Below are 26,923 nucleotides of genomic sequence, written 5' to 3'. Positions count from 1 at the left end.
TATAGACAATGGGGGGCTAGGTTTAGCAGAATTTCGCCCCGGTTTCAACCGCGTGGTCTGAATCGAACAATTCCGAACGCGGTACGGGGTAAGTGGCCGTGTAGAGTTGGTTAGCCGGAGAAGAGAGGGAAACGACACCTGGCAACGTGATTTTTAGAACACTGATAAACGTCCGACGATAGACCGAATACGATGCCGCTACGGTCGACCGTTCGGGTACCAGACGGACTCTGATTGCGACAAAATTTGGCATACGATCTACCTATAATATATTAAGACCGCACGCCACGTTCCAACCCAATCGGAGAAAGTTTTATACACACTTTTAAAACACAGGGTTTTGACGATGTCGCGGGCGCGTGCGTGTGTGGTCGGGCTCAGAACAGACAACGACGAGAACCGAACTAACAACGGATGCAACTTTTGAAAACTGGCGGCAACGGAATGCCGATGCAATGCGGATGATGCGATGATGATCACACGACGAAAACGGAATAGAAGGGGAATCTTCTGGAACGTCGGTCTCGGGCTGTCACAGGTTATGACTGACGTAAGTAGGTGTTCAGGATCACTTAGTGATTATTCTTAGTTAACGAACGTCATGCGTAGACTACCATATCTTTAATTCTTGTCCAACGTAAGTTAGCCACCATAAATGCTTAGGTTGCTGCAAACTCAAACACATACCCCATCCTTACCTAATGGCTTAGTTAGAATCGATACCAAGGTCATGAGATTGCTGAGTCCTTGTGGCTCACAGATTAATACAACCACCCACAGGTACAGGTACCCCAGATACAAATGCTTCCGAGGATACCCAACTGAAGTGAGAGTTTGACGAGGATAGTGGGAGGGTGTATGTGACGTATCTCGAGGACTAGAGGCACTTGGTCGTGATCATGGGCCTAGCAAGGCGGGATAGCATTGGCTTTTGTCGTTTATCTTGTCCGTAGTCGGACCCTGTTTTTTTTATGTCTGCAATACGTATGACTTTATGGATCTGTAATTTAGCTTGTGGCGAGTGTAAGCCGAATCTTATTACTCTTCCATCTATTATGTAATGCAATGTTTATCTTGCTTGCGAAACGCTTAGATGCGACCTTTTCCCTTTTGAGGCCTCGTCCCCAAATAAGAAAATTGCCGCATCTTGCACGTTACAAATCGATTACTTGATTTAATGCTCTAAATTTACAACATATGAGAGACCAAATGAATGAAAGAATATATTATTGTCCCTATGCAGCAACATGGACGTCCCATCTTTGAAAATATAACTTATACAGGCGTGGGGATCAATTGGATCTTTGATTGAGTCATTTTTTTATTGACCTCCTCTCTGGTCTGGATGAAATCAAATTGGAGTTACAATTCAATTTTGTTAAGTTATTTTACTCTACTCGACATAAGATAGATGGGATCACGCTTTGTAGGATTTGAACCTACGACATTGGGTTTTGGAGACCAGCAACATCATAAATATTGTGTATCTATTTAATTCATATATATTGAGGATCATTTTTTTTTTATATTGGCGTGCATCTCATTTGCTTAACATTTGAGACACGTGCATGATTATTACTCCTTCTATACTTAAATACTTATAGTTAAGAAAAACCAGACTAGTTCTAAGTATTTTGATATGGAGGAAGTAGATAGTAAAGATGAAGATTTATCGTCGTACTACCTTTTCCATTTCTCCCGCCCACATCCATTGAGCACGCCCTGCCCACCCAAGCAGAGCCCCGAACCAGACCGTCTCCCCCCTGCAACCCTGACCAGGCAGGGGGCAGACTGGGTAACTCCGCCCTGTCTTCCTTCCCCTGCGCAGGTGCTCACACACGCGCAAGCGCAACCAGATGCTGCTCTTCCCCGAGCACGCAGGCAAAGGCAAAGGCACCACCCACCACCAAATAGGAAGGGAAGTTACTCCAGCACCACCAGCAGCACAGCACAGCAGTCGGGACTCGGGAGGGAGGGAGGGAGAAAGGCGGGCGAGGAGAGAGACCAGGCCAGGGCAGGGCAGGGCCGGAGATGGATGGAGACTTGTTGCAGCGCAGCCCACTACAAAGCTCCAAATTACAACACGGAGCCCAACCACCACTTATACGCCACCGCCACCACCATCGCCACCACCACCATTACACGCACTTTTCCCTCCCCGATCTCCTCCCCAAACCCTAGCCCCCCTCCCCTCCTCTCCCCTCCCCTCGGATCGGCGCATGGCCGTGTCCTAGGCGTGACGGGCCGGGGGATGGACGCCGTGCCGGAGGACCTCCGCTGCAAGCGCTCCGACGGCAAGCAGTGGCGCTGCAGCGCCCCCTCCATGCCCGACAAGACCGTCTGCGAGAAGCACTACGTCCAGGCCAAGAAGCGCGCCGCCTCCTCCGCGCTACGCGCCACGCTCCGCAGGTCCTCCCCCTCCTACGCCGCCGCGTCCTACCCGCCGCCCCACGAGGGCGACTCCGACGCCGACGCCGACCTGCCCCTGCACCTGCCAATGGCTGTCGCGAGGCCCTTCTACGGCAGGCTCGTCGGGGAGCCTGTCTACGTGGCGGAGCCGGCGGTGCGGAGGGGGCCACCCCTCAACAATGCTATCGGCTCGCGCACCGCAGCGGTCAGTTGGTTTTACCTTTTTCTTTTCTTTTGCGGCTTGCGCTGCTTTGGGTGCTCATGTTGATTCGTGTCGACGACGTCAGGAGCTGGTCGGGAGACCCTATGTAGGGCTGCAAGGCTGTGCGGAGGTGAAGACGAGTTGCCACCAATGCCGGAGGAGTGTCAATGCCGTTTGGTGTACCAGCTGTGACAGGAGGGGGTATTGCGACGGCTGCATCTCCAGATGGTATTTTGCGATATCGATTCTACTGTTTTACACTTATGATTATTAAGAAGAAGAGTGCCAATCTTGATTGAAGAATAGTTCCATCCTAGAGGAAGGCCCTTGTCCATAGGAACTGCCAAATCATAGGAACTACTCTAGGGCATTCTTGTTGGAACATGTTGCTGAAGCACATGGAGATGTTCCTGGTTTGTGTCTTGTCCTGTAATTTCAGAAGCATAGCCTCCGCATTGGCCTTTTAAAGCAAAAAATAAATAATCATTACTGTATCTTGAATTCTTGACTCATAACAATAAAAAGTTAATGTTCCACAACTCATGTGATTTATTTTTTCTGTTGGTCCCTTCTCAAGAACAAGCTGAATATGACCTAATTGAAAAGAGAATCAGATCTGATCGCACCCAAGTGCATTTACAAAATATCAAGTACAAACAAACCTTATTGTTACACTACCAATTTGATGGAGAGACACCGTCAAATAATTGGGAGGGCGATCAATGTTGACGGCAATGATGCGTGTGACACAAGTTATGAACTCCACAATCAGTTTATGTGAAGCAGTCAGTGTGGGAAGTGGAGCATGCGATGGCTGTGCACATTGCAAAAAGTTGCTAAGGACAAAGAGGATCAGTTGCAGGATGAATAGGTGTTCTCTAAAGCAGGGTGGGACTAACAACAAATGTTTCATGCTCTTTGAGCTGGCTAAACAGGGAGCATATTTTCTTGCTTGAGTTTTAATGGTTCTGTGTTTCATCTTAACGATAACATGTACTCATTGTAGTCACAAAAAAGCGCCACAGTAGAAACAGTTCTGCCGAGCCACTGACTTCTGATCAGCAACATCTTGTTTTTATTTAGAGCGATCATATGAAAATGTTGCGCTCGACTTGAAAAATATTTTCATGATGTTAAGTTCATCAGGTTCTTACAAATATATTACTGGAGATCAATTGTAGTTTCACTGTGGGGACTGTTGCATTGTCAAGGCAGCACCTTGTTTTTGTGGCTATTGGTTATGCTTCGTTAGTATGTTAGAGATTTGCATATGTTGGTACCTTACACTGTATGAAGTGCATACTTGGCCATTTCTGCTTTATAGATTCGATTACATACTCATTTTTTTTCTTTATTAATAGAATATGTAATGTAGGTACTCTGACATTGCAATAGATGATATTCAAAAGGTTTGTCCAGCATGCCGGGGCATTTGTAACTGCAAAGTCTGCTTACAGGGAGACAACTTAATTAAGGTATGTAGGGTATGTTTGGTTGATGGCAGGGATCTGAACAATTCTTCCAGTTGCTTTTACAAAACTTCCCTCTTGATGCTAAACCATAGCTCTAACTGAGTCAAATTCCACAATTTGCACAACTTGCCACACCAAGTTAGCCAACTTTCACTTTCTCAGCCTACTGTTTGTTTCTTTGCCAAACTCGTAGCATGTTCCACTATTTGATCACCATGCCCCACATGTCGTTGACACATCTTTTTGTCATACATTGCCTAAGTTGTGGCATGCCACAAGTTGGCCAACGTAGGTGTTTCAATATGTTACATCCAACCAAGCATGCCTGTTGGGAGTTTTCTTCCTTTTCTCTTTCCATGTATTTGATTTCCATGCTCTACTGAGTTTTTGTATGTAACAATTCTTTTGTTCTTTTAAGGCAAGGGTGCAGGAGATATCTGTTGTAGATAAGTTGAAATATCTTCATAGCATTTTGGCATATGTTCTTCCAGTGCTAAAGCAGATTTACTCCGACCAATGCTTTGAAATAGGTGTTGAAACAAGAGCTTGTGGTACCTTATTTTCCCTCTTACCCTCCTTTGTGTAACTCTGCATGTGTCAAACACTACCATAACCTATTGTATGCAATAGGGCCCAAGATGGACATCATCAGGGCAAAGATGAACTCTGATGAGCAAATGTGCTGGTACTGCTTTTGCATTCTTCTAGTTGTTGCTTTTATCACTGAGATTTTATTATTCCTACATACAATATAATTTTAAGTTAGCGTAATACCTTTTAAATTACCTTTCTGCAGTGACTTTTGCAAAGTGCCAGTGTTTGATTATCATCGACACTGTCCAAGATGTTTGTACGACTTATGCCTTGACTGTTGTCGAGACATTAGGCGATCTCAGACAAATGTAGTCAGAGGAGAATATGCTGAAAGTAAAGGTCATGTGGTGGAGAGAAATAAAGATGCGAGTAACAGAGCAAGATCGGAACCATCTGCAGCAAGTGTAGACGATAAGTTGTTCTCACAACCGATAGATGCAAATGATATTGGCATCAGATCTTTGTTTACTACATGGAGAGTCAACAATGATGGTAGCATCACTTGTGGGCCTCGTGGGGCTGGTGGTTGTGGCTCCTCAAAGTTGGTATTAAGGCGAATATTCAAAATAAACTGGATTGGTAAGCTTGTAAAGAGTTCTCAAGAAATGGTTAATGGTTGCAAAGCACATGATCTTGAGAATGGATGCTCATCCTGTAACGCTAGCAGAAGATTGGACTCAATTGGTCGCCGTAACTTTGGTCTCTCAAATTGTTCAGCTAGTGATGGTACTGATGGGAACTATGTGTACTCTTCTGTACTGGAGAACTTAAAATATGAGGGTATTGTCCATTTCCGTAAACACTGGATAAATGGGGAGCCTGTAGTTATTAGGAATGCCTTTGAGCCTTCTTTATCATCAAGCTGGGACCCGTTAAGTATTTGGCGAGGAATCCAGGAGATCATGGATGAAAAAATGGATGAAAATGCCATAGTTAAAGCTGTGGACTGCTCAAACCAATCAGAGGTAATAAAAGAGTATATTACTTACTCCTTCCGTTCCATAATTATTGTCGTGGTTTTAGTTCAAATTTGAACTAAAACCACGACAGTAATGATTGAATGGAGGTAGTACTAGTTTATCTATCCATATAACAGTTGTTCACTTTCTATTTGAAATGATATCATTGTGACTTCTGTTTATAGACTCTGAAGTGGCATGCTGTTACTTCTATATCTATACGCCCTTTTTTTTACTAATAAAGAGAGATGTGTTTCTCTGATTTTTTGGTCCGTCCATCGCCGAAACAAAAAATAATGCGTGCCTTGACCATATCGGGCCAGGTAGCTGCATGGCTGGGCCCCCAAATCGCTGCATTGATGGCCTTTTCTTATTGGCCATGGATGGACCTTTTCTTTGGACCGTGGGCCACACTAAAAAGAATAGCCTCCAATGGGGATCGAACTCATAACGCCAAGTCCCTTCAGAAAGGCAGCTCCGACAGCCAACTCAGCCATCAATATTTCATGTTTAACTTGAATAATACCACCTCGTCCCATTAGATGAATACCTACCAGTTCATATAGGATCGCTTAAGGTTCCCTGTAGTATCAACATGGGTTTCGAGTCGCGACTCATGCGAGTCGCTCTAGGGTAGCGACACTAAGTTGAGTCGACATCTTTCTGCGGCTCATCGACTAGTCGCGCGACTCGAAATTCATGAGTATCAGTAAGGTATCTTACAAACAACAGTGAGAAATTGTGGGTATAAATGAAGGATGGATCTCGATAGTTTTACGGAATTGTGGGCTGTCTTTGGGGCTATTGAAATGGAAGGATGAGGTTATTAGAAAGGAAGATTATGGTCTGTCTTGAGGCTATAAAGGAATGATGAATCTAAATGATTAAACGGAATTGAATTGTGGGCTGTCTTTGGGGCTATTCACAAGGAAGGATGAGGTATTGAAAAGAAAGATTGGATTTGTGAACTGCAAGGATATGCTATATTCACATCCAAGGGTGATGGAAGTGCACACAAGAGTATGTGCTGCCCTGGGATTCGAACAAGTAACTCACCATCGCATAGTTCCATGGCCCTCTTCCTGTGTACTTTTTTCATGCTCAAAGCTTCGCCAATTAGACCTCCTTTGGCTGAACCCAAGCACCAACAGGACGGTATTGACAATTAGAAGCCATTCAGATAAAGAAGAGCTTGAATCGTGCTTTGTGAATGGTGAATTTTGCCATTCAATCTATGCCAATCGCCTCAAGCCTATGTCGTGCAAAGTAAGGAATTTTCCAATTACTCACACCAATATACTCATCTAGATGCCGCCAACCTCCTAGAATCTGTCCCTGGTCTGACTGTTGTAGTTGGCCGTGCACCACGATCCATGCCATCCATGGACGTGAACCGGATGTTGCAAATTCTGTCATCACCTTGACATGGTCATCGAAGTGTTGCTCCTATGTAAAATTTCGTGTCACTTTGTTAGCCTCATCCGTAGGAGTTTAGATCAGTGAGCCTCAAGTTAGTCCGGTTTTCGAAGCTCTCTCACCATCACCATGAACCGAATGTCGGTAGTTGACATTAGTACACCATCGTGGATGGATTGCACCTCAAACAACGGATGTGAGAATCAAACTAGGAAAGCTGCAAACCAAACTGCATACATTTATTTATCATTTTGCCACAGTATGGTTGAAATCACAATTCTTCATGTTGGGAATAAGTGGTGTGGATCATAAACTAAATAATGATTTGTATTTTAGCCCATACTAGAGAAGTCCGTTAAATCTTTGTAATAAAAATCGTTAATGAAGGTTTCTTCCCTCCAATCTTTGGTACGTATTTTCATCCGTCTGCCAGAAAGTTTCACCCTTCATCTATCTACCTTGCGTGCCGAGCTGGCCCTGCTCCGCACACTTTTTTCTTTCTTCCATTTAATTGTGGAGCACCCAAAAATAATACATTTCCATTTCTCCCTTGTGTGGGCTGGGCCTGTTCGGTACCATTTTTTCATTCTTTTGCTTCAATTGTGGCATGGAGGTGATAAATTAAACTATGAAAGCCGCAAACCGAACCGCATACATTTGTTAATCATTTTGCAAAGACCGTATGGTTGAAAGCACGATTCTTTTTTGTGTTGGGAATAATGATTTGCATTTTAGTATATGCTATGGAAGTAAGTTAGTTTTCTCCCGTTGCAGCGCACGAGCATTTTTGCTAGTATTATATTACTAATGCTAGTCCGCTTTGACTGTAAGAAGCGTAACTTTTGCCCCAAAAGGGATATAGGTGTTGAAAATTACTTTTGTTTGTACAAGGATTTCTCAAATATCATTACCCGATCATATAATCATGAGTGAAGAATTGAAAAGAAAAGAGAGTATTAACTTTTTGTGTAATATGTCCATCTTAAAATCTGTATGTTGCTTTGCAAAAAAAATCAGGTGCATATCAAGCTCAACCAATTTATTAAAGGTTATTCAGATGGTCACAAGGGAGAAGATGGCAAGTTAATGATGCTGAAACTGAAAGAGTGGCCTCCAGTGAGCGTATTAGAGGAGTTTCTATTATGCCAGCGACCAGAGTTCATTGTCAATTTTCCCTTAGTAGACTTTATCCATTCTAAGTGGGGCTTTCTTAATCTTGCGGCTAAGTTACCCCCAGATGCCCTACAGTCTGAAGTAAGCCTAAAGCTGCTTATTGCATATGGAAGGCAGCAAGAAACTGGTAATAATGATTCAGTGACAAATCTGATGGTTAAGATGGGTGATGTGGTAAGTTGCCCTTTGGCTATATTTACACTTCAAATTTCTTTTTGTTTTACTGAAGTCAAACATCCGTTTACTAGAGAATGCTGGCTGATGTCGCAACTTACCTTTTGATCTGTTTCTTGGCAATTTATAATAAATTAATTAAATACAATAAAAACACCACATGGCTAATGCTATGTTTTCTGTATATAGGTACACATGTTAATGCATACAGCTGAAATGCCTGACCTATGTCGAAAGAGTCCGCAACCTGAGCAGCCGGAAATGATTGCTAATGGGATGACAGTGCATGTAAATGCTCATGCACCTGTGCAAAACTTGAATCTGGATATGGGGGAACAATCACCTGAACACACAGTTTCTAAGTCTTGCGGTGATTCTGTAGGCTCTTGTCCTGAGCAACCAAAATCTAATGGTTTAGAAAGATCTCAGCCTGGTGCTCTTTGGGATGTCTTCCGCAGGCAGGATGTGCCGATGCTGAATAAATATTTAGCTTCTAACTGGGAGGAACTTACAGTTAGCAGTCAGGCGATGCTCTCTGTAATTACTCGTCACTACTCTGTCAAATTTTGTTGGACTACTTTTGTCAAATATGTTTATGTTGAGGATACTATTTCTTTGGTTTCAGGTCAAGCATCCTATTTATGACCAAGCTGTATATCTCAAGGAGCATCATAAAAGGGTATTGAAGGATCAATATGGTAAGTACACCAAATATTGATGCACAATAGTTACCGACTTCCTTTCACTGATGCACAATAGCATCTTGTTTCATTTACTTTGCCAACTTCTCAGACTTGGGCATCCATAATACTTTATTGCAATACCACATCAAGCAGATGTTGTGCTGTCTAGATTCCCACCTAATCAATAAACGTAACTATACCAATTCTTTGCTTGAAAGAGAGCAACTAAATGTCTGCTTGCTAGGTCTGGCTTATTGGGAAATCCCAACCTGATACTTCTATTTACGTGCTTTTTGGCGTGGAATATGATTTTTCACTACTACTTGCTTGGGATTTTGATGATTTGCCACTGGTTATTCTGCAATTGATATTTTGCCACTTTGTAGTTCAGACTTTGAGGTTTTGCCCTTTTCAGTCAAAAACAATAGTTTCAAATGTTTTAGATAATTATGCACAAAACAGTGGACAACAATACCCTTGTGCCTGTTTGACTGAAGAGGCAGAAAAATAAGTAGAAATCTCCAATGTCGCAGCTCTTCCGTCTCTCGAATTCTCTCTGCCGTCGCCAATGAAGTCGAACTTGTAGAGGAGGCCCCATGGTAGGTCCTGGGTTGGCGTGAACTAGCCATGGCTGCCACCACAGAGACGAGCGATAGGTGGCCCTCATAGTCATAGAGGAAGCCTGAGGGCCTGCATGGTTACAGCAGCGTCCCTGAACCCTGCGTAGCCGAGCGTGCCGCAGTGGTTACTTTGCAACCGGCGGCGCATTTCATGTGGTGTCTTTAAGAGGGCAAAAGCTCGAAGTCCGAACTAGAAAGTGGCACAATATCAATTACAAAGTAACCAGTGGCAAATTGTCGAAGTCCCAAGTAAGCAGTGGCAAGAAATCAAATCCCCCCCCCTTCTGGCGAAGCATTCAGCAGTGTGCTAGTAATATCTCATACGAGGCAGACTAGTGATTTAGCTGTATCTTATTTGTGTATTTTTTAGTTTGCGTTATCTCATTTGTATTTGTATGTTCTTACAGGAATTGAACCTCGGACATTTGAACAACATATTGGCGAGGCTGTTTTTATTCCAGCTGGCTGTCCTTTCCAAGTAAAAAATCTCCAGGTATGCTTCTAGTGATTTTGTGCCATCTGATTGCTATACTGAACCTTACTTTGGATGATCTACTGTTTGAAATGGTTCATCGTCTTTTGTTAAAATGGTTCAGTCTACGGTTCAGTTGGCTCTTGATTTTTTGTTGCCTGAGAGTTTGTGGGAGTCGGCTCGAATGGGCCAAGAGATACGCTGCCTGCCAAATCATCATGATGCAAAACTGAAGATGCTCGAGGTACCTCACAACAGGGCTGGTTCCTTGTTTTTGATATAGCTTACCACTATTGCCAGGTTCCTGAGCAGTTGATTTGTGCCTATCTCATTTACCTTTCGGAACAAAACGGAAACTTATGAGTTTTGTCATCAAACATGTAGGTCGGAAAGATATCTTTATATGCAGCAAGTTCCGCCGTCAAAGAAATTCAGAAAATAACTCTCGATCCCAAGTGGGTGCACTTTTATCTCCTTGAACGTAGAACTATAGAGATCTTCACCTTATTTCTTTTATATGCCTTTAGTTGATCTGTATGCTGCTTATAAACCCAGTATCGTTGCATTTCTCAGGTTTAATCTGGATATCAGATTTGAGGATCAGAACCTAACCCGGGCAGTTTCAGAGAACTTGGCTAGAGTCACTAAACAACGGGGTTGAGATTCTACAATCCAGCCCTCAGGAGATGCGGGATGTAAGATTGAAACCCATGTAAAGTAGATATAGCAAATTGTACATGTAGTATATTGTGTCCTGCGGAAGGAACACATTCACAATTCTTGTCAGATTGGTATTGACCTCACCTGTATATTGTGGGTTAGGACTAACGGCTGTGCTCATGTCAACAAAAATAATATGTTGAGCAATTACAACATTACAATGAGAGTATGATTGATAACTGCTCTTCCGCAATTTTGAAGAGAATTTCATACAACTTTTGGTCGAGTAATGAGGAGTTTCGCCCTGTTGTGCTCTAGCTTACAATGACACAGACAAAGCAAAATAAACATGTTAGATTTAATAACGATGTTATAGCATGGGCAAATTTGACCCTCGAAACACATGCACGTAGAATTACATAGCACACATTTAATTCAACACAAACCAATATAAACCGCAATTCAACACAAGCAAAGATAAATTCAGCAATTCATACCTCCTTTGTTTTGCTCGTTGATCTCTCTTGTTGAGGAACCACTTCTTTCGTCATCAAGAGACTAGAGTCATGCAACATGATCCTTGACTCTCCTCACCAAAAGAAAACACGATCCTCGAGAGACTGACTCCTCTTTGAACCATGATACCTCTCTTGTTGAGGAACCACTTCTTCCGCCATCCAAGAGATTAGAGTCATGCAACATGATCGTCGACTCTCCCCACCAAAAGAAAACACGATCCTCGAGACCTTGACTCCTCTGTAAACTTTTTTTTCAATCTCAGTTCACTCCAATGCCTTCGCCTTTTCAAGCTTTTTTTTTTCCATTTCTCTTCTCCATATATGTCCTCTCCCTCTCAATGCTAAACTAGGGGCAGAGTCAGAATGTGGGCATAGGGGGGGGGGGCAAAGGGAACAATGAATGCACCGGAGAGTTAACCCTAACATATATTCAATTTTAAGTAACAATACATGCTGAAGATTTTTTATGTCAAAAATGTGCCTCAACAAGTTCTGTAGGTAAATATATTTGATGGTGGTATCTTCCTTTTTGGTTCACACCATTTTAAACACTTGTTTTCATAATCCCATCGACAATGAATCACATCTAAATTACAAATAAGCAACTCAGGCTTCTAGTTACACTCTTACTTATGTCTAGATAATTCATGCTTGCATGTGTCTTCATAAAATAATTGCAATACACACATACCTCGAGATTTAGTCTTATTGCACAACTGCTTGATGATTTGGCACTTCTAGTAACCAACATCAGAACCACCAACAATTATGCTTAGTACAAAACATTATGTAATTTAATTGATCAGACTTAAATTTACATAACTAGTAATTTTTTATAATCTACACTATTAGAAGGGTTTAGAGTTTAGGGTTCAGGGCCAAGGCAACAAATTCCCAGCTCTAAACTATTGAGGGGCGATCCATAAGGCCTTGTTCGGTTGATAGGGATTTAGGAGGGGTTTGACAGGGATTGAGGTGGATATCATCCACTACAAGTCAAAATCCACCCTAATCCCCTCCAATCTTCTTGAGAAGAGGTGGAACCGAACAAGGCCTAGGGGGGGGGGGTCTCGCCCCACTGCCGGCTCGGTGTTCAACCACTCTCGCACCCACTCCCGATACAACTCCAACCTCTCTCTTTACACATCCAAGAAAAACTTATACCACTCATGATGAGGACATGACTACCTTGGATACGACCAAAAATGTTGCATACATGCACATTAATGAGGTGATTTCTTATAAGAAATATTCAATGATTTGTTTATGTTATCTTGAACAAAAATACTTCATCTATTTTTATTTCATGTCTAAATGCAGAATTGCCGAACACTTGTACGAACCACGTGTGAAGACAAAGGAAAATGAAATGAATATGTGTTGTTCAAAAAGTCCTCTTGCGTCAAAGGAAATGATTATGTGTTGTTCAAAAAGTCCTCTCATGTCACCTTTGACCCAAAAGAAGATAGATACAAAGTCCTCCATGTTTTGGACTCCGATTTGGACTACACACACATACCTGACTTAAAACGCTTACAACTTTTGCATCCAGACTTTGAATTGGATGATGCTTTTTTGTTGGAAAGTTTATCTCATGCATTTTCCAGCACAACTGGATTCACCTCCAAAATCGTCCAGAGCGCGGAGATACCACCAAGATAGTCCGACGGTGCAGTATAATCCGAATCAAAATACAAGTCAAAAGGTGTCGCGTCACCTTCACTTGGGCTGATGGGTCTTGTACGACCTAGGATTAGGTTTTGGCTTCCTTGGAACGTCCTCCTTTCTCCTTGGCCACCACCCATTACTCCTATAAAAGTAAATCAATCCCCTAGCTTTTTTCCTTGGTTTTGTTTAGTTAAAAGTTAGGCATTGCAACTTTTTGTACTTCGTTAATGTCCAAGGACCATTCCAAGACTGCTTTTGGAACCCCATATTTATCAATACTTCATCTATATTTGTAATATTTAGATTTCTTTTATCATATTCTTGCTCGTTCTTTGATTGGTTGTAGGAATAGACCTTCAGGTTGATAGTGCCCCAACATGGTTAATAACCTCTTGAAATTGGTTTAGTGATTGCTAACATGCAACATAATGCACGTTTGTAGTTAGATCAACAAAGTAGTCTCCACCAAATTGATAGTTATAATCTCATCGAAAGGTCGGGAGCTCGCCTCTATTAAGTGGTATTAGTTTTCAGCTTGCTCGGTAAGAATTTCGAGTTATCCCTAGATTAGATTTATTTGTTGGAGAACGTCGCAGGGGAACCAAATTTTTTCCTACGCGCACATAAGATCTATCCATGGTGATGACCATCTACGAGAGGAGAGATTGGATCCATATACCCTTGTAGATCTCTAAGTGGAAGCGTATATAACACGATTGATGTAGTGGAACATCTTCGCGATCCAAATCGCAGTCAGTCCCGCAATATCATCACGATCCGTCCCGCGACCCCATCCCGATCCAGTGCCGAACGGACGACACCTCTGCGTTCAGCACACGTACAACTCGATGATGATCACCGCCTTCTTGATCCAGCAAGAGGGGTGGGAGTGGTGGATGAGTTCTCCAGCACTACGGCGTGGTGGTGGTGGTGAACTAATTCAACAGGGATTCACCAAGCTCTACTGAACTAATCTAGAGGAGAAAATGACCTATAGAGAGAGAGGGCAACACACGGCTTATTAGGGTTAGGGCTGCCCTCAAATCTTCTAGTATATATAGGAGGGAGGGAGGGGAGGAGGCAGCCCCAAAACCCAAAAGGTTCGGCCGAAGTGGTGGAGGTGGAAGAGTCCACCTCCAATCCTACTCCAAGTAGGATTCCACTTCGTCTCCTCCTCCCCTTTTCCCTTTTCTTTTCCCTTTTGCTACTTGGCCGAAATAGGCCCTCTTGGGCTGGCTGCACCAGCCCACTAAGGGCTACCGCACCACTTTTAGGCCTATTAGGTTCTCTCCCGGGTGGGTGGCCCCTCCCGGTAAAACCTTGGAACCTATTCGTCACTCTCGGTACTTTACTGGTAATGTCCGAAAACTTTCCGGAAGCCAAATGCAACTTTCCTATATATCAATCTTTACCTCCGCACCATTACGTAGCTCCTCATGACGTCCGGGATCTCATACGGGACTCCGAACAACTTTCGATCTAACTCAATAATACCGAAACGTCACCGAACCTTAAGTGTGCAGACCGTGCGGGTTCGAGAACTATGTAGACATGACCTGAGACACTCTCCGGTCAATAACCAATAGCGGGACCTGGATTCCCATATTGGATCCTACATATTCTACGAAGATCTTTATCGGTTGAACCTCTATGTCAAGGATTCAGTTAATCCCGTATGATGTTCCCTTTGTCCATCGGTATGTTACTTGCCCGAGATTCAATCGTCGGTATCTCTATACCTAGTTCAATCTCGTTACTGGAAAGTCTCTTTAATTGTTTTATAATACAAAATCCCATAACTAACTCCTTAGTCACATTGCTTGCAAGGCTTGTTGTGATGTTGTATTACCGAGTGGGCCCCAAGATACCTCTCCGTCATACGGAGTGACAAATCCCAGTCTTGATCCATGCCAACCCAACAGACACCTTCGGGGATACCTGTAGAGCACCTTTATAGTCACCCAGTTACGTTACTACCTTTGATACACACAAGGTATTCCTCCGGTGTCCGGGAGTTGCATGATCTCATGGTCATAGGAACAGATACATTGACACGCAGAAAACAATAGCAATAAACTGACACAATCATATGCTACGTTCATAGTTTGGGTCTTGTCCATCACATCATTCTCCTAATGATGTGATCCCGTTATCAAACGACCTCTCATGTCTATGGCCAGGAAACCTTGACCATCTTTGATCAACGAGCTAGTCCTTCAGAGGCTCACTAGGGACAGAGTGTTGTCTATGTATCCACACATGTTTTTGAGTTTCCAATCAATACAATTCTAGCATGGATAATAAACGATTATCATGAACAAGAAAATATAATAATAACCAATTTATTATTGCCTCTAGGGCATATTTCCAACATTTTTTCTTACCTATTGTCCAAGGAAAATCCACAAACAAAAGTTAGATATGTTTGTCATTTGTCCAAGCCAGTCGAGCCTTTGCAATTTTCTTTTCAGTGCTTGCATAGTTGAATTATCGGTTGCATCATCGTGTTGAGTTGCTGGTCTTAGTGTCTAGTTCCTTTAGAGTTTCAAGTTCTATTCACATTAGTCATGTCACCGCTGCATAATCATCCCTTTCGTTGTCGACCACCACCACCATCCATCAATTTCCACCATGAGCTCCCCATCGTTCTTTGTCATAATCATACTTGAGGCCATTCACATCTACGGTTCAGCAAATCTGCATCTTATGTGATTTATTCTAGAAAGAAGAAAACAGAGGAGAGATAAAAGAAAGAGAAAGGAAAAACAAGAGAGAGATATCTTTTTTTTTTGGAAAAATAGAGAGAGAAAAGAAGTTGAAAAAAGTGAGAGAAAAAAACAAATTTTGGATTTATCTAAATTCAATCTCGTATCTGAATTAAGGTTGGAATATGTTTTGCATAGTATTCAGTAAAATAGGCTCATTTCCCTCATACGAAGTCCGTTTTGGCCCCACAAGTACTCAAATTCAAGCTACCGACGAGCCACATCAGAAAAGTTCATGCAACTAGTTCATTATTTTCACTTACAAATCGGTTTATAAATAGGCTTGATACGGGGTAGACCCGTGGGTGTCGATCTTTCATGAATTGGAGGGGGATTCCTCAAGAACACGAAGAACATGGGGATGAACGAGTAGAAATCATAGGGGGAAACACTGAAGAACAATACCAATCACACATCCACTAGACTCACCACACACGAGATCCATAAGGGTACATGAACAACAAAGGGAAAGTAAGATACATGGTAGAGTCCATCCCAAATCCCATGGGGAGATGAGGCCTTGAATCCACTAGGGGTTCTTCCCTCGTAAGAGGCCTTGGCATCCATTGCGTGGTCTCCCACATGGAGGCATCTCCATGGGAGGAGGTCGTAGATGGAGCTATTCTCAACAAAAGTTGTCTATTCATAAGCTTACCCTAGAAAGGAGGTGGGGTGGAGTATATATAGTGCTAGCCATGAAGGGGTAAGTGGGAGAGAGATACAAGGCCAAAAGCCACGACTGTGCACAGGTGGTTCCCGACGTCCGGAAGACGTTAGTCGCCCGATGACTCGGGAGGGTCCGAACGTCCGGAGCGTCTCGGACGTCCGACGATCCGGCTCGCCCGTGGTGGCGTCGGATTTCCGGAGGACGTCGGTCATCCGGGGGCTGGGACTTGTCGGACGTCCGGACGCTATGGAGCGTCAGACTCCAGAGGGCGTTGGACGTCCAAACGCTCAAGAGTTCCACAACTCCATATTATTCTGTCTCCTCTTCCACGCTTCCCTCGCGGATGGTGTTGTTCCTTGGCGCTTGCACTCCTCCTCGCTATCCATGAATCTCCAACAATACCTATGCATGCACACATGCGGGTGTCAAGTAGTATACGATCCTCGAGGGGCACAAGCTGCCACATGTAAAGGAGAAGATTCACCTTTGTATGTTTGAAGTAGAAGTAGCACGTGTCACTTGGCAAAGGGACTCTTGCCATGGTGATGTCCATGGGATGCTCCGTATCATCCCCTCCACCTTGGGAAAGATCCGTCCTCGGATCAAAATCCAAATCACCATCGGAAGGAGATGGCGTCCCCTTGTAGAAGTGGACGATCACCAAGCACTCATCATCATAAATCTCTAAAGGGGCACTCTCCAATGTCCCACTGATTAGTAATTCCTGCGATAGGATAAAATACGACAAACACATAGAAAAACAAATGTGGTTAGTGTTAGAACAAAACCAAGCATCCAAGTGGTGAATCACCAAGCAAGTGTTGTCATCATGCATATCATGTGGTGTGACAAAGGATCGTGGCATGGCATTTAAGCATGTAAATTGAGCGCACACGATGCAATCATGCAAACAAGCATGAAAATGTGAGATAGGTATGCAAAAGGGTGTAACAATATAACAAGCATCTACCTCAAGGTCATAGCAATCACGCACAAAGTGCTCAACGAATGGTCTATGGTAGGCATACAAATCATTCACAACACCAAATAAAATGAAGTGTCTAAACACATGGAGCAATCCAAAGTGCAAGGTAATCCAAGCATAATGTGCACATGGTGCAGTGAAGGTAGTGTGGCACTCAACACAATAGAAAGAGCAATTGGTCATCTTGTGTGAGGCATTGAAGTCAAGCATGCAGCAAGCAACGTGGCATGGAAACGTGAAGAATGGACATTGTTGCAACCAAGCATATGATAATAGCAAACAATCCACAAGTTGGATGCAACACACGAGGCATATATGTCATGAGTCATGGCAATGTGACAATCATGAAGAAACGCAAGATCACTAACATGTGTGCAAGTAAGTGGTCCAAGATGACCAATATATGACATGGTACAAGCAACATAAGTAGGATGAGGCACAATATACATGCTCAAGAAGGATGGCACCTCAAAAGCGTGACCTTGTGTGTCCGTCACAATGCCGATGCGTAAGCAAATGCGATGTAGAAACACATCAGTGTAGCATGGCCCACTATCAAGAGCTCGAATTATCAACTCACGTAAAATGGAGGTTGACATGTAGTCGAAGTATCCTACACACACACATAACAAAGGAAACAATGTATGTGCATGGTAGACAAACACATCATCCATCATGATGGTTCTCTTATCTTGCACATAATACTTAGAAGCAAAAGTGCATGAATAATATGATGCAACAATGGCAATATTCATGGCACTAGATATATGGTGCAAATAAGGAAGACAATCATGCTTCACATGAAAGATGTCAAAAGCTCCAATAATATGAGAGAAAGCTATGGGGGAAATCTCATTAGCAATATCAAAAGCATTATTACACTCAATACATGGCAAATCATCTAGCATAAGAGAGACAACATATGGAGACGTATGACAATATGCAATATCAATCATGTGCAAAGCATGGGAATGGTTGTCATCAACCGCATGTAAGGAGCAATTAATAGTCATCGGTGATGCAACACAAGTAAGCATAGTAATCATGGCATGCAATCTAGTAGTGCGAAGATGCAACATACTAGAAGAAATCATGGTAATCATGTCATGTGAGCAAATAATTGGCATAGACAATGCACATGACATATCACAAGCACGAAAACAAGATATGATGAATATATCATCGTAGGCATGGGGCAAAAAGCAAACATGGCAATAGCAAGTAATATCTCCACCAAGCTTGCAAATACACATACAAATACAAGAATCAACTGTCATGTGAGATGCAAGGCATGGGTCACAAATGCATGGCAAAGGCATAGAAATGAGCATATCATGCAAAGTGAACATGGAAATATGGGCATAAGATGTGTAATGGACAATAAGCCATAGTGATACGCCTCAAATGTATCGACTTTTCCAAAGACTTTTGCTATTGTTTTGGCCTCATTCTTGCACGATTTGAATGAAACTAACCCGGACTAACGCTGTTTTCAGCAGAGCTGCCTGTGTGGTTTTCTTGTGTGTAGGAAAACGAATATTTAGACGCCCCGGAAAAATCCCATAAAAAATAGAGAAAATCCACGCACCGGGAGGGAACATGGGCCAGAAGATGGGCCAGAGGGGAGCCACAGGGCCCCCAGGTGACCTGCTGGGCGGCGTGCCGCCTGGCCGCACCGGGAGGCCGCCTGGGCGGGGCCCACCCCCTCTGGTGCCCTACTTTGGCTCCTAATTTTACCCGTGACGGCGAAATTCCAGAACTGAAGTCGTTTTGCAAGTTCTCGACGCGGAGCCCCCGCCACCCTCGGTTCTTCTTCGGGAGAGCTAATCTGGAGGCTGTTTTGGCCTCCTGAGAGGGGAAATCATCGCCATAGTCATCACCATCACCACTCCATCATCCTTCCATGGGTTCTCCCATCATGTGTGAGTAATTCCCTGCTATAGGTGAAGGGGATGGGAGTGATTGGATGAGTTAGATCATGTAATAGTTTGTCGGATTCTTGGGGGCATGTTGCCTATCATCTACTATGGTGTTTATCATCTTTGCTACTACTTGTTACTCCTGATCTGAATTCATTATGTTTTCTTGAACATATTTGTGTTCTAGATCCTATCTATGAGTAGTATGCACCTATTATAGTCCGGAACCGGCGATCCCAATGGTGACAGCTTGGGACACCAAAGGGGATGGGCTATAGTTTGAGGATTTCATGTATCCATTGGTTGTTAATGCTTTGTTCCGGTGCTCTTTGATAGGAGCACCTTAATCTCCATAAGTTCCTTTTGGTCCCGTTGATAGCGGGATGGTAGGACAAAATATGTCGTGCAAGTTCTTATTGCAAGCACGTATGACTAACTCAGGATACATGCCTATTGTTTGATATATGCCTAGATGATCATTACTTTTCTATGTGCCTTGCCCGAAGTTAAATACATGATATATCTCATCCATGACCAACCATGCATCTCCTTAGCCTATAGTGTTTTAATCCTGCTAGTCACAAGTTACTTTACTTTTGCCATTTTACTTTCGTTGCTTTGCCACTATTATTTCCGTTGCCACCATCAATTCCATATCACCGTTGCTGCTAATATTTCGATGCCGAGAAAGTATCTTTCAGGTGCGGTTGAATTGACAACTCAACTGTTAAACCTTATAAATATTCTTTGGCCCCCCTTGTGTCGAATCAATAAATTGGGTTAACTTACCCGCGAACACTGTTGCGATCCCCTACACTTGTGGGTTATCAAGACCTTTTTCTGGCGCTGTTGCCGGGGAGTATAGCTTTATTTACAAGTCTACTTGGAGTTATTTTGCTTGTTGCAATTTATTCACTATGGGTAAGAAAGGAGACCCCAAGGTTCCAATTTTACCATCCACTACTAGAAAAGGTACGGTTCTCAGCACTAGTGCTACGCTTGATTCACCTTCCGTTATGAGTAAGTTTGCTTCACCAGCATCACATGCTGCTTCTACCGACTCTGTTACTATGCCTGATACTTTTGATGATTTTTCCACTACTATTGATGAGCCTGGTTTGCTTGGTTATTTTATTGAGACTCAGATTGCTAAGGCTGCTAAGGATTCTGGAATTGAACTTCCTGTTACACGCTACCCCATTGGTAGATCTTTTGGTTACCCAGACTTGAGTGGTCTCAAGGAAAGAATTCTTGATGATGATTATATTGAACTTGATGATGATTTATGGAGGGAACTTACAGAGTGTGCTCACTCTGACCCTGTTTCTGTTAAGAAGCTGCTTGAAAAGCATTCTATGAAGAACAAGTTTACTCCTGATCCTAAGTTTGCTTCATCTCCTATTTGCATTGAAGATGTTGATTTTGATTTCTATGTTGATCTTTCACTTATATCCACAGTTGAAGCTGACCCCTTTTATGGCGGAGAAGATGACGAAGCTATTGCACACCTTACCAAACTCACTGAGTTGGGTGGCTTATTCAGTACAGAGGACAAGAAGAGAACTTATTACGTTAGTAAGCTACTTCCTTTCTCTTTGAAAGAAGAAGCTAAAGCATGGTATGATGCACTACCATGTGGTTCCATTAAGAGTCCTCAAGATTTAGCTCAATCTTTTGTTGCTAAATATTTTCCTGCTCATAAGCAACATGCTGCTTTACAAAGAATTTATAACTTTAAACAGTTGCAGGATGAGCACCTCCCTAAAGCTTGGGGGAGGTATTGCACTTTGCTTAAGGCTAGACCGGTACATGGAATTCCTAAGAATGAATTGCTTGAAATATTTTATGCTGGTCTAACCGATGAATCTAGAACCTATCTGGATAGTTGTGTTGGTTGTGTTTTCAGGGAAAGAACACCAGACGATGCCAAAGAATTATTGGGCAAGATAGCTAAGAATCATGACGATTGGTCCGTTCCTGAACCACCTCCATCACCCAAGAAGAGAGGTATGCTTTTCTTGAGCCTAGAAGTTACGCAAGAAGCCAAGAAGTCTATGAAAGAGAGAGGTATTAAAATTGAAGATGTGAAGAATCTACCTCCTATTGAGAAATTATGTGAGCCTACCACTCACCCACCTATGGTAGAGGTACACTCTCTTTTAGAATTCAATGCAAGTGAGTTACCTCATGGTAAGCCTCCTGATCAATGTTTAGATGAGCTTGACAATTTCATTGTCAAGCAAAATCACTTTAATGAGCGGATTCAAAGCCAATTGCATGCCAATTCCCTTGCTATCAAAAGTTTGCTTGACGTTTAAGTAGAACTGTTAATGATGTTAAAGGTCTTGTTAAGCATTTTCATATGGTTCAAACTCAGCTTGTACAAATTTCTAATGTGCAAAAAGATTTGCTTGCTAACAATGCCAAACAAGTTGATACACAAGCATGTGGTATAAAGACCCGAGGAGGTACACATACCCAGGACCCCCTTTATCCGGAGGGGCATCGAAAGAGGATCGAGGAAGATTCTCAATTGCAGGAAGAAAACATTGTCAGCTCCCCAAAGAAGAAGAAGAAACACAAGGAGGCTGACAACTCCAATGATCCCATAATTTATGAAGAACCTATTATTGATCCTAATAGTATATCTATTTCCGATGCTGAAACTCAAGATGGTGTTGAACCTGATAAAGATAATGAGAAGATTGATCCTCCTGAGATACGAGAAGAAGAAGCACCAGACAAGCACAAAAGGTATACTAGAGAAGATTTTGTTGCAAGAAAACATGGGAAGGAAAGAGAACCATGGGTACAAAAATCAATGCCCTTTCCAGGTAAGTCTTTCAAAGCTAAAGAAGAAGAGAATTACAATAAATTTTTGAATGGATGAAACCTCTTTTTCTTCAAATTCCTTTGACTGATGCTATTAAGCTGCCTCCGTACTCAAGGTATATGAATGATATTGTTACTAACAAAAGAAAAGTTCCTAATGAGGCAATATCTACTATGCTTGCTAATTACTCTTTTAGTGGCAAGATTCCTGAGAAGCTTGCTGATCCAGGTATACCCACCATTCCTTGCTCCTTAAAAAATAATTATGTCAGAACTGCTTTATGTGATCTTGGTGCAGGAGTGAGTGTTATGCCTTTCTCTCTTTACAAAAGGCTTTGTCTAGATAAACTAATCCCTATAGATATCTCTCTCCAAATGGCTGATAAGTCAACACCCGTTCGTGTAGGTATTTGTGAGGATGTCCCCGTTGAAGTTGCTAATTGCTTGATCCTTACTGACTTTTTTGTGCTTGACATGCCCGAGGATGGGAGCATGTCTATTATTCTTGGTAGACCTTTTCTTAACACCGCAAGTGCTATTATTGATTGCAATAAAGGAAAGGTGACCTTCAATGTTAATGAGAAGGAGCACACAGTATATTTTCCGAAGAAGATTGATAAAAGGCATGGCCTTAATTCTATTGAGAATATTGAGACCGTGAAGGTTGGAGAGTTGGATTGTCCTCTACATGTGCACCACAAATACAAAACCATTATGGTGGGGACAATATCCATTGAAATAAAGGTACCATGGTTACTTTATAAGAAGTGAAACTTTTTGCTCAATATAACACCTGTTTGGTAGTGAGACTTGATCAACCTTGCTAACAAATATGTTTTATATGAGTAAAAAGAGAAACTTGTTATGTTTTCATTTCCTTTATCTTTCTTCCTCCTTGCTGTACCAAAGTTTAATGTTTTTGAAACTTCATATGTTTAACTTTTGTTTCGAGCTTACCGGATGTTTTGTAGCTTTTAGTATTTTCAATTTTTTTTCAAAAGTGAAGTTGTCAGAAAAATTCGAGAAAATTTTAAATAAAAATTTCCATCGAAAAGTGACACAGGGGCACGTGGAGCCAGCCAGGGTGGGACACCCTCTGTCCAGGCGGCCAGCTCACGTGGCCTGCCCCTGGCCGCGCCACCAAGTCGCCTGGGCCCACCTGGGCCCCTTTCTAGGTACTTCTTCCTTCCTTGTCTCTCTCTCACTCAAAAAATCCCGAATTTTCTTCTGGAGCTCGAGTTCTTGCTGTTCTTGGTGGCAAATTTTGATCTCTCTCTACAGCCCATCATTTGCATTGAGAATTTGAGCATTTGCTCCCTGGTATGTGACTCCTCCAATTAAAATTTTGATTGGTGGTCTTATTTGTGAGTATTTAGGAGCTCTTGGTGCTATTCATATGAGCTTGCTTGCATGCCTAGAAATTTATTTGGGATGTTTTGATGCAAGCTTATGCATAAGGGGAGTGAGTAGAATAGTTTGCTCCAATTCATTTTTTTCTTAAGCCTCCATTTTTGTGGTGAACCAAAAAATTCAGAAATGAGTTTGTTTGGAAAGGCAAAGGGATGGCTTGGGAAGAAGAGACCCGAGCCTACCGACAGATTAACTAGAGCTGCAGCTTCATCTTCTACCGTGAGGACAAGTTACGATGATGATATCGTGCCACCGTAGTTGTTCCACGAGACGGACATAGCACATGCCATGGCATACCCGTGTTCATATTTTCTTATGGCGGCAGGTATTAAGAATGAGTTTGATAACCTCTGTGCAGCTGCAGGTTTGACACGCCTTGTGACATGACGTGTGCCACAATATCCAAAAGTCACTTATTATTTTGTCAACTGGTTTAGATATAATGATAAAACTTCCATGATTGAATTTAGATTATATGAGGATGTCTTTATCATGTCTTTGACAGAATTTTGTGATGTTATAGGTGTGCGGAATGTCGGGAAGACGACCAAAATGAAAGTTCAACCATACGAGCTGAAATCCCTATTCGCTTCCCTTTACAGTAAGGACCCACGAGAAATTCACTGGGGAAGATCTCTAGCATCTTGTTTCCCCACCTTAGGTATTTTTCATATTATATTGCTCGAGGGGTGTTAGCTCGTGACAACAAGAGCAACATTTCGGCTCTGAATCTCGCTATTGTAAGTGCATCTAGTGCCCCTTAGTGATTTTGGTGGTTTGAAGACTTATAGGTTAAGTATCGAATGTGTTCTTGAGTGTACACAAGATCTATAAGTCGCTGAGGAGTTTGAAATATTCGATGAATATTGACCCCTAAAAATGTATATCTTTGGTTGAAGAAATTGGTCTGAAGCTGAAGAATTGAATCGTGATGAATTTGCGATGAAATTGATATTCCTCATGAAGATATTGAAATTGAGGAATTCGGTGTGTCCTCAAGAAAATCAATCTAAAGACTTTGAAGCATGAAGATTTATTCTTTCTGTTTTGTTTTCTTCACACTTGAGTAATAGGAACACCGTACTGTTAAAGGGGGTCGAGGTAACACATTGGAATGAGTTTCCTCATGATGCTCAACCCAAGCCTAATCCTACCAAAAGCCTCAAGTGAGGAATATGAGAGACATGAGGATTCTCATAGTTGAGGATCTCGACCATTATCGGTAGCCACGCCACATCATTGGTCTTATCCACACCAACGGTCATATTATTTAAGGGCATTAATGTCAAATCATGTCGGGATGCTCCCAGGCTATAAATAGTCACCCCCACAACCATTAGCTGGTTGGCTGCTCCGATAGAAACTAACACTTGTCATAAGAGCAACCCAAATTCCTCAGAGTCTTCGAGAGTAATTCATTAGTGAGGAAATACCCCAAACACCAAACCACAAACCGAAAACCAAGTGATTGAGCATCACTGAAGAAGTTGTTCCTGTGTGGAACTGAAGTCTTTTACCTTTGAGGACTGTGCATCCTCGAAACGGTTAGGCGTCATAGTCTAGAGCAATCCAGTAGTCAATTGTGAATTGCCAGGTGACCAAGTTTGTGAGGGTTTGGAAGTTTGCCCTGAAGACTTACCACGAGTGTTGGGCGAGGACTGTGTGTTCTTAGCCCAAGGAGAATACGGTAGGGACTGTGTGTCCCGGGACTGCGTGTCTTTTGGTTTCAATACCAAGCCGCTCCAAACCAGATGTACAAGTGTCACACCAGTTGGAACTGGGTCATCAACCACTGTCTTCACTGTGAAACGGGTTCTATTTCCTCAACTCTTTATATTCCTCAGATTGTGTGTTGATGATTTTCACTGTCACTGTTTGAAGAATTTGCTGAAGACTTTCTCTAAAATTATTCAACCCCAAATTCTTCACGCAAGTTAATCCTCATCTGTTTTCTGCGTGCCTGCATGCTTTGCAAACTGTTTTCATATTTTTCATCCTGAAAAACTGCTATAGTGAAACTTTGCACTCCTGATCCTTTACTGTTTCCGCTGTAAGTTAGTCATCAGTGAGGAATTTCCTCAAAAGGAATTTCCTCAGTGATGAAATTCTAAAAATCTCCTATTCACCCCCGTCTAGTCGATATAACGCACTTTCAGTTGGTATCAGAGCAAGGTACTCCCTTGTTCTGTGTGATTTTGGTTTAACCACCTTGAGTTTTAGTTATGTCGACTGCAGGCATGATTAAGGTTACTGCAACCTGTCCTACTTTCGAAGGAAAGGACTTTCCCTTCTGGAAGACCAAGATGCAGATGCATCTACAAGCTATTGACAATGATCTCTGGTATATTGTGGAACATGGCGTCCCCATCATCTCTGCTTCTGTCTCTGCTGCTGATGTGAAGAAATTCAAGCAACTTGATTCTCAAGCGAAGAATATCATCTGCGGTCATCTGAGCAAAGGCCAGTATGGCAGAGTGAGTGCTTTGGGATCAATGAAACTTATCTGGCAAAGGCTGTTCAAAGTCAATGAAGGAGTATCAACCCAGCGTGATTCTCGTGTTGATGTTCTTCGCAATCTCTTCAATCGCTTCAAGAGGTTTGACAATGAAAGCTGCCAAGATACCTTTGATAGCCTCACTGACATATCAAATGAACTACAAGCACTGGGAGCTCGAGCCATTACTGATCACAAAGTTGTGAAGAAACTGCTAAGATCTTTGGATTCCTCATTTGATACTTTAGTTCTGATGATTCAAGAAAGACCAGACTACAAGATGCTTGATCCAGCTGATATACTCGAAAGACTCAATACTCATGAATTCCAACAAGAAGAAAAGAGAGATCTATATGGACCAAGCTATTCTAGACCACGTGCACTGAAGGCTAAAGCAATTTCCTCATCCGAAGAAGAAGACTCGGATGGTAGCATTGGTGATCCTGAAGAATTTGGACAGGAGCTTGCAATGCTCGTGAGGAAATTCCAGAGGTTTACACGATGTGGACAGTTCGGTAAATCTTCAAGAAGAGATATGAGGAAATCAGAATTTTCATCTGAGGACTACAAGACAAGAACCTGCCACAAATGCAAGAAATCAGGTCACTACATTGCTGATTGTCCTTGTTGGGGAAAGGAATCAAAGAAGAAAAAAATACAAGGATGACAGTTGTGATGACTCGAAGAAAAAGAAGAAATCTTCAAAATCCTCATCTTCAAAGTCCTCATCGCACAAGAAGACTAGTTTCAGAAAGGCTCGGGCACTTATTGGCAAGGAAATGGATTCCGAGGCAGAATCCGAGGAATGTGATGAAGAGGAGGGTTCTGATG

General features: G+C 42.4%; 1 protein-coding gene across 2 annotated transcripts; it reads left to right on the top strand.

Annotated features, from left to right (window-relative positions):
• The first annotated feature begins 2,004 nt into the window (after positions 1-2,004).
• LOC123448633 (lysine-specific demethylase JMJ25-like) lies at positions 2,005-11,073 on the top strand. Of its 2 annotated transcripts, none has more exons than XM_045125595.1 (13): positions 2,005-2,614; positions 2,697-2,839; positions 3,987-4,086; positions 4,502-4,634; positions 4,714-4,768; positions 4,880-5,642; positions 8,070-8,399; positions 8,589-8,936; positions 9,025-9,097; positions 10,110-10,195; positions 10,311-10,418; positions 10,559-10,629; positions 10,748-11,073. In XM_045125595.1, the coding sequence occupies exons 1-13, from the start codon at positions 2,036-2,038 to the stop codon at positions 10,833-10,835; spliced, it is 2,877 nt and encodes a 958-aa protein (XP_044981530.1). In that variant the 5' UTR covers positions 2,005-2,035; the 3' UTR covers positions 10,836-11,073. The 2 variants fall into 2 exon arrangements, with proteins under 2 accessions (XP_044981530.1, XP_044981529.1); XM_045125594.1 differs by having other exon boundaries at positions 2,007-2,614; positions 10,299-10,418.
• Positions 11,074-26,923: the final 15,850 nt, after the last annotated feature.

The sequence above is a fragment of the Hordeum vulgare genome, chromosome 4H (genome assembly GCF_904849725.1).
Source record: "Hordeum vulgare subsp. vulgare chromosome 4H, MorexV3_pseudomolecules_assembly, whole genome shotgun sequence".
Classification (NCBI taxonomy): Eukaryota; Viridiplantae; Streptophyta; class Magnoliopsida; order Poales; family Poaceae; genus Hordeum; species Hordeum vulgare.
The sequence above is the reverse complement of the archived record's forward strand: the minus strand, read 5'-3'. Positions and strand labels throughout refer to the sequence as shown.

What these genes read in the sequence shown, in the direction of transcription:
- LOC123448633 (XM_045125594.1), top strand. Translation starts at nt 2,036, where the DNA reads ATGGAGACTTGTTGCAGCGCAGCCCACTACAAAGCTCCAAATTACAAC. An exon ending in TCGGCTCGCGCACCGCAGCG is followed by an intron (nt 2,615 to 2,696) that starts GTCAGTTGGTTT and finishes CGACGACGTCAG; the next exon opens with GAGCTGGTCGGGAGACCCTA. An exon ending in GACGGCTGCATCTCCAGATG is followed by an intron (nt 2,840 to 3,986) that starts GTATTTTGCGAT and finishes TATGTAATGTAG; the next exon opens with GTACTCTGACATTGCAATAG.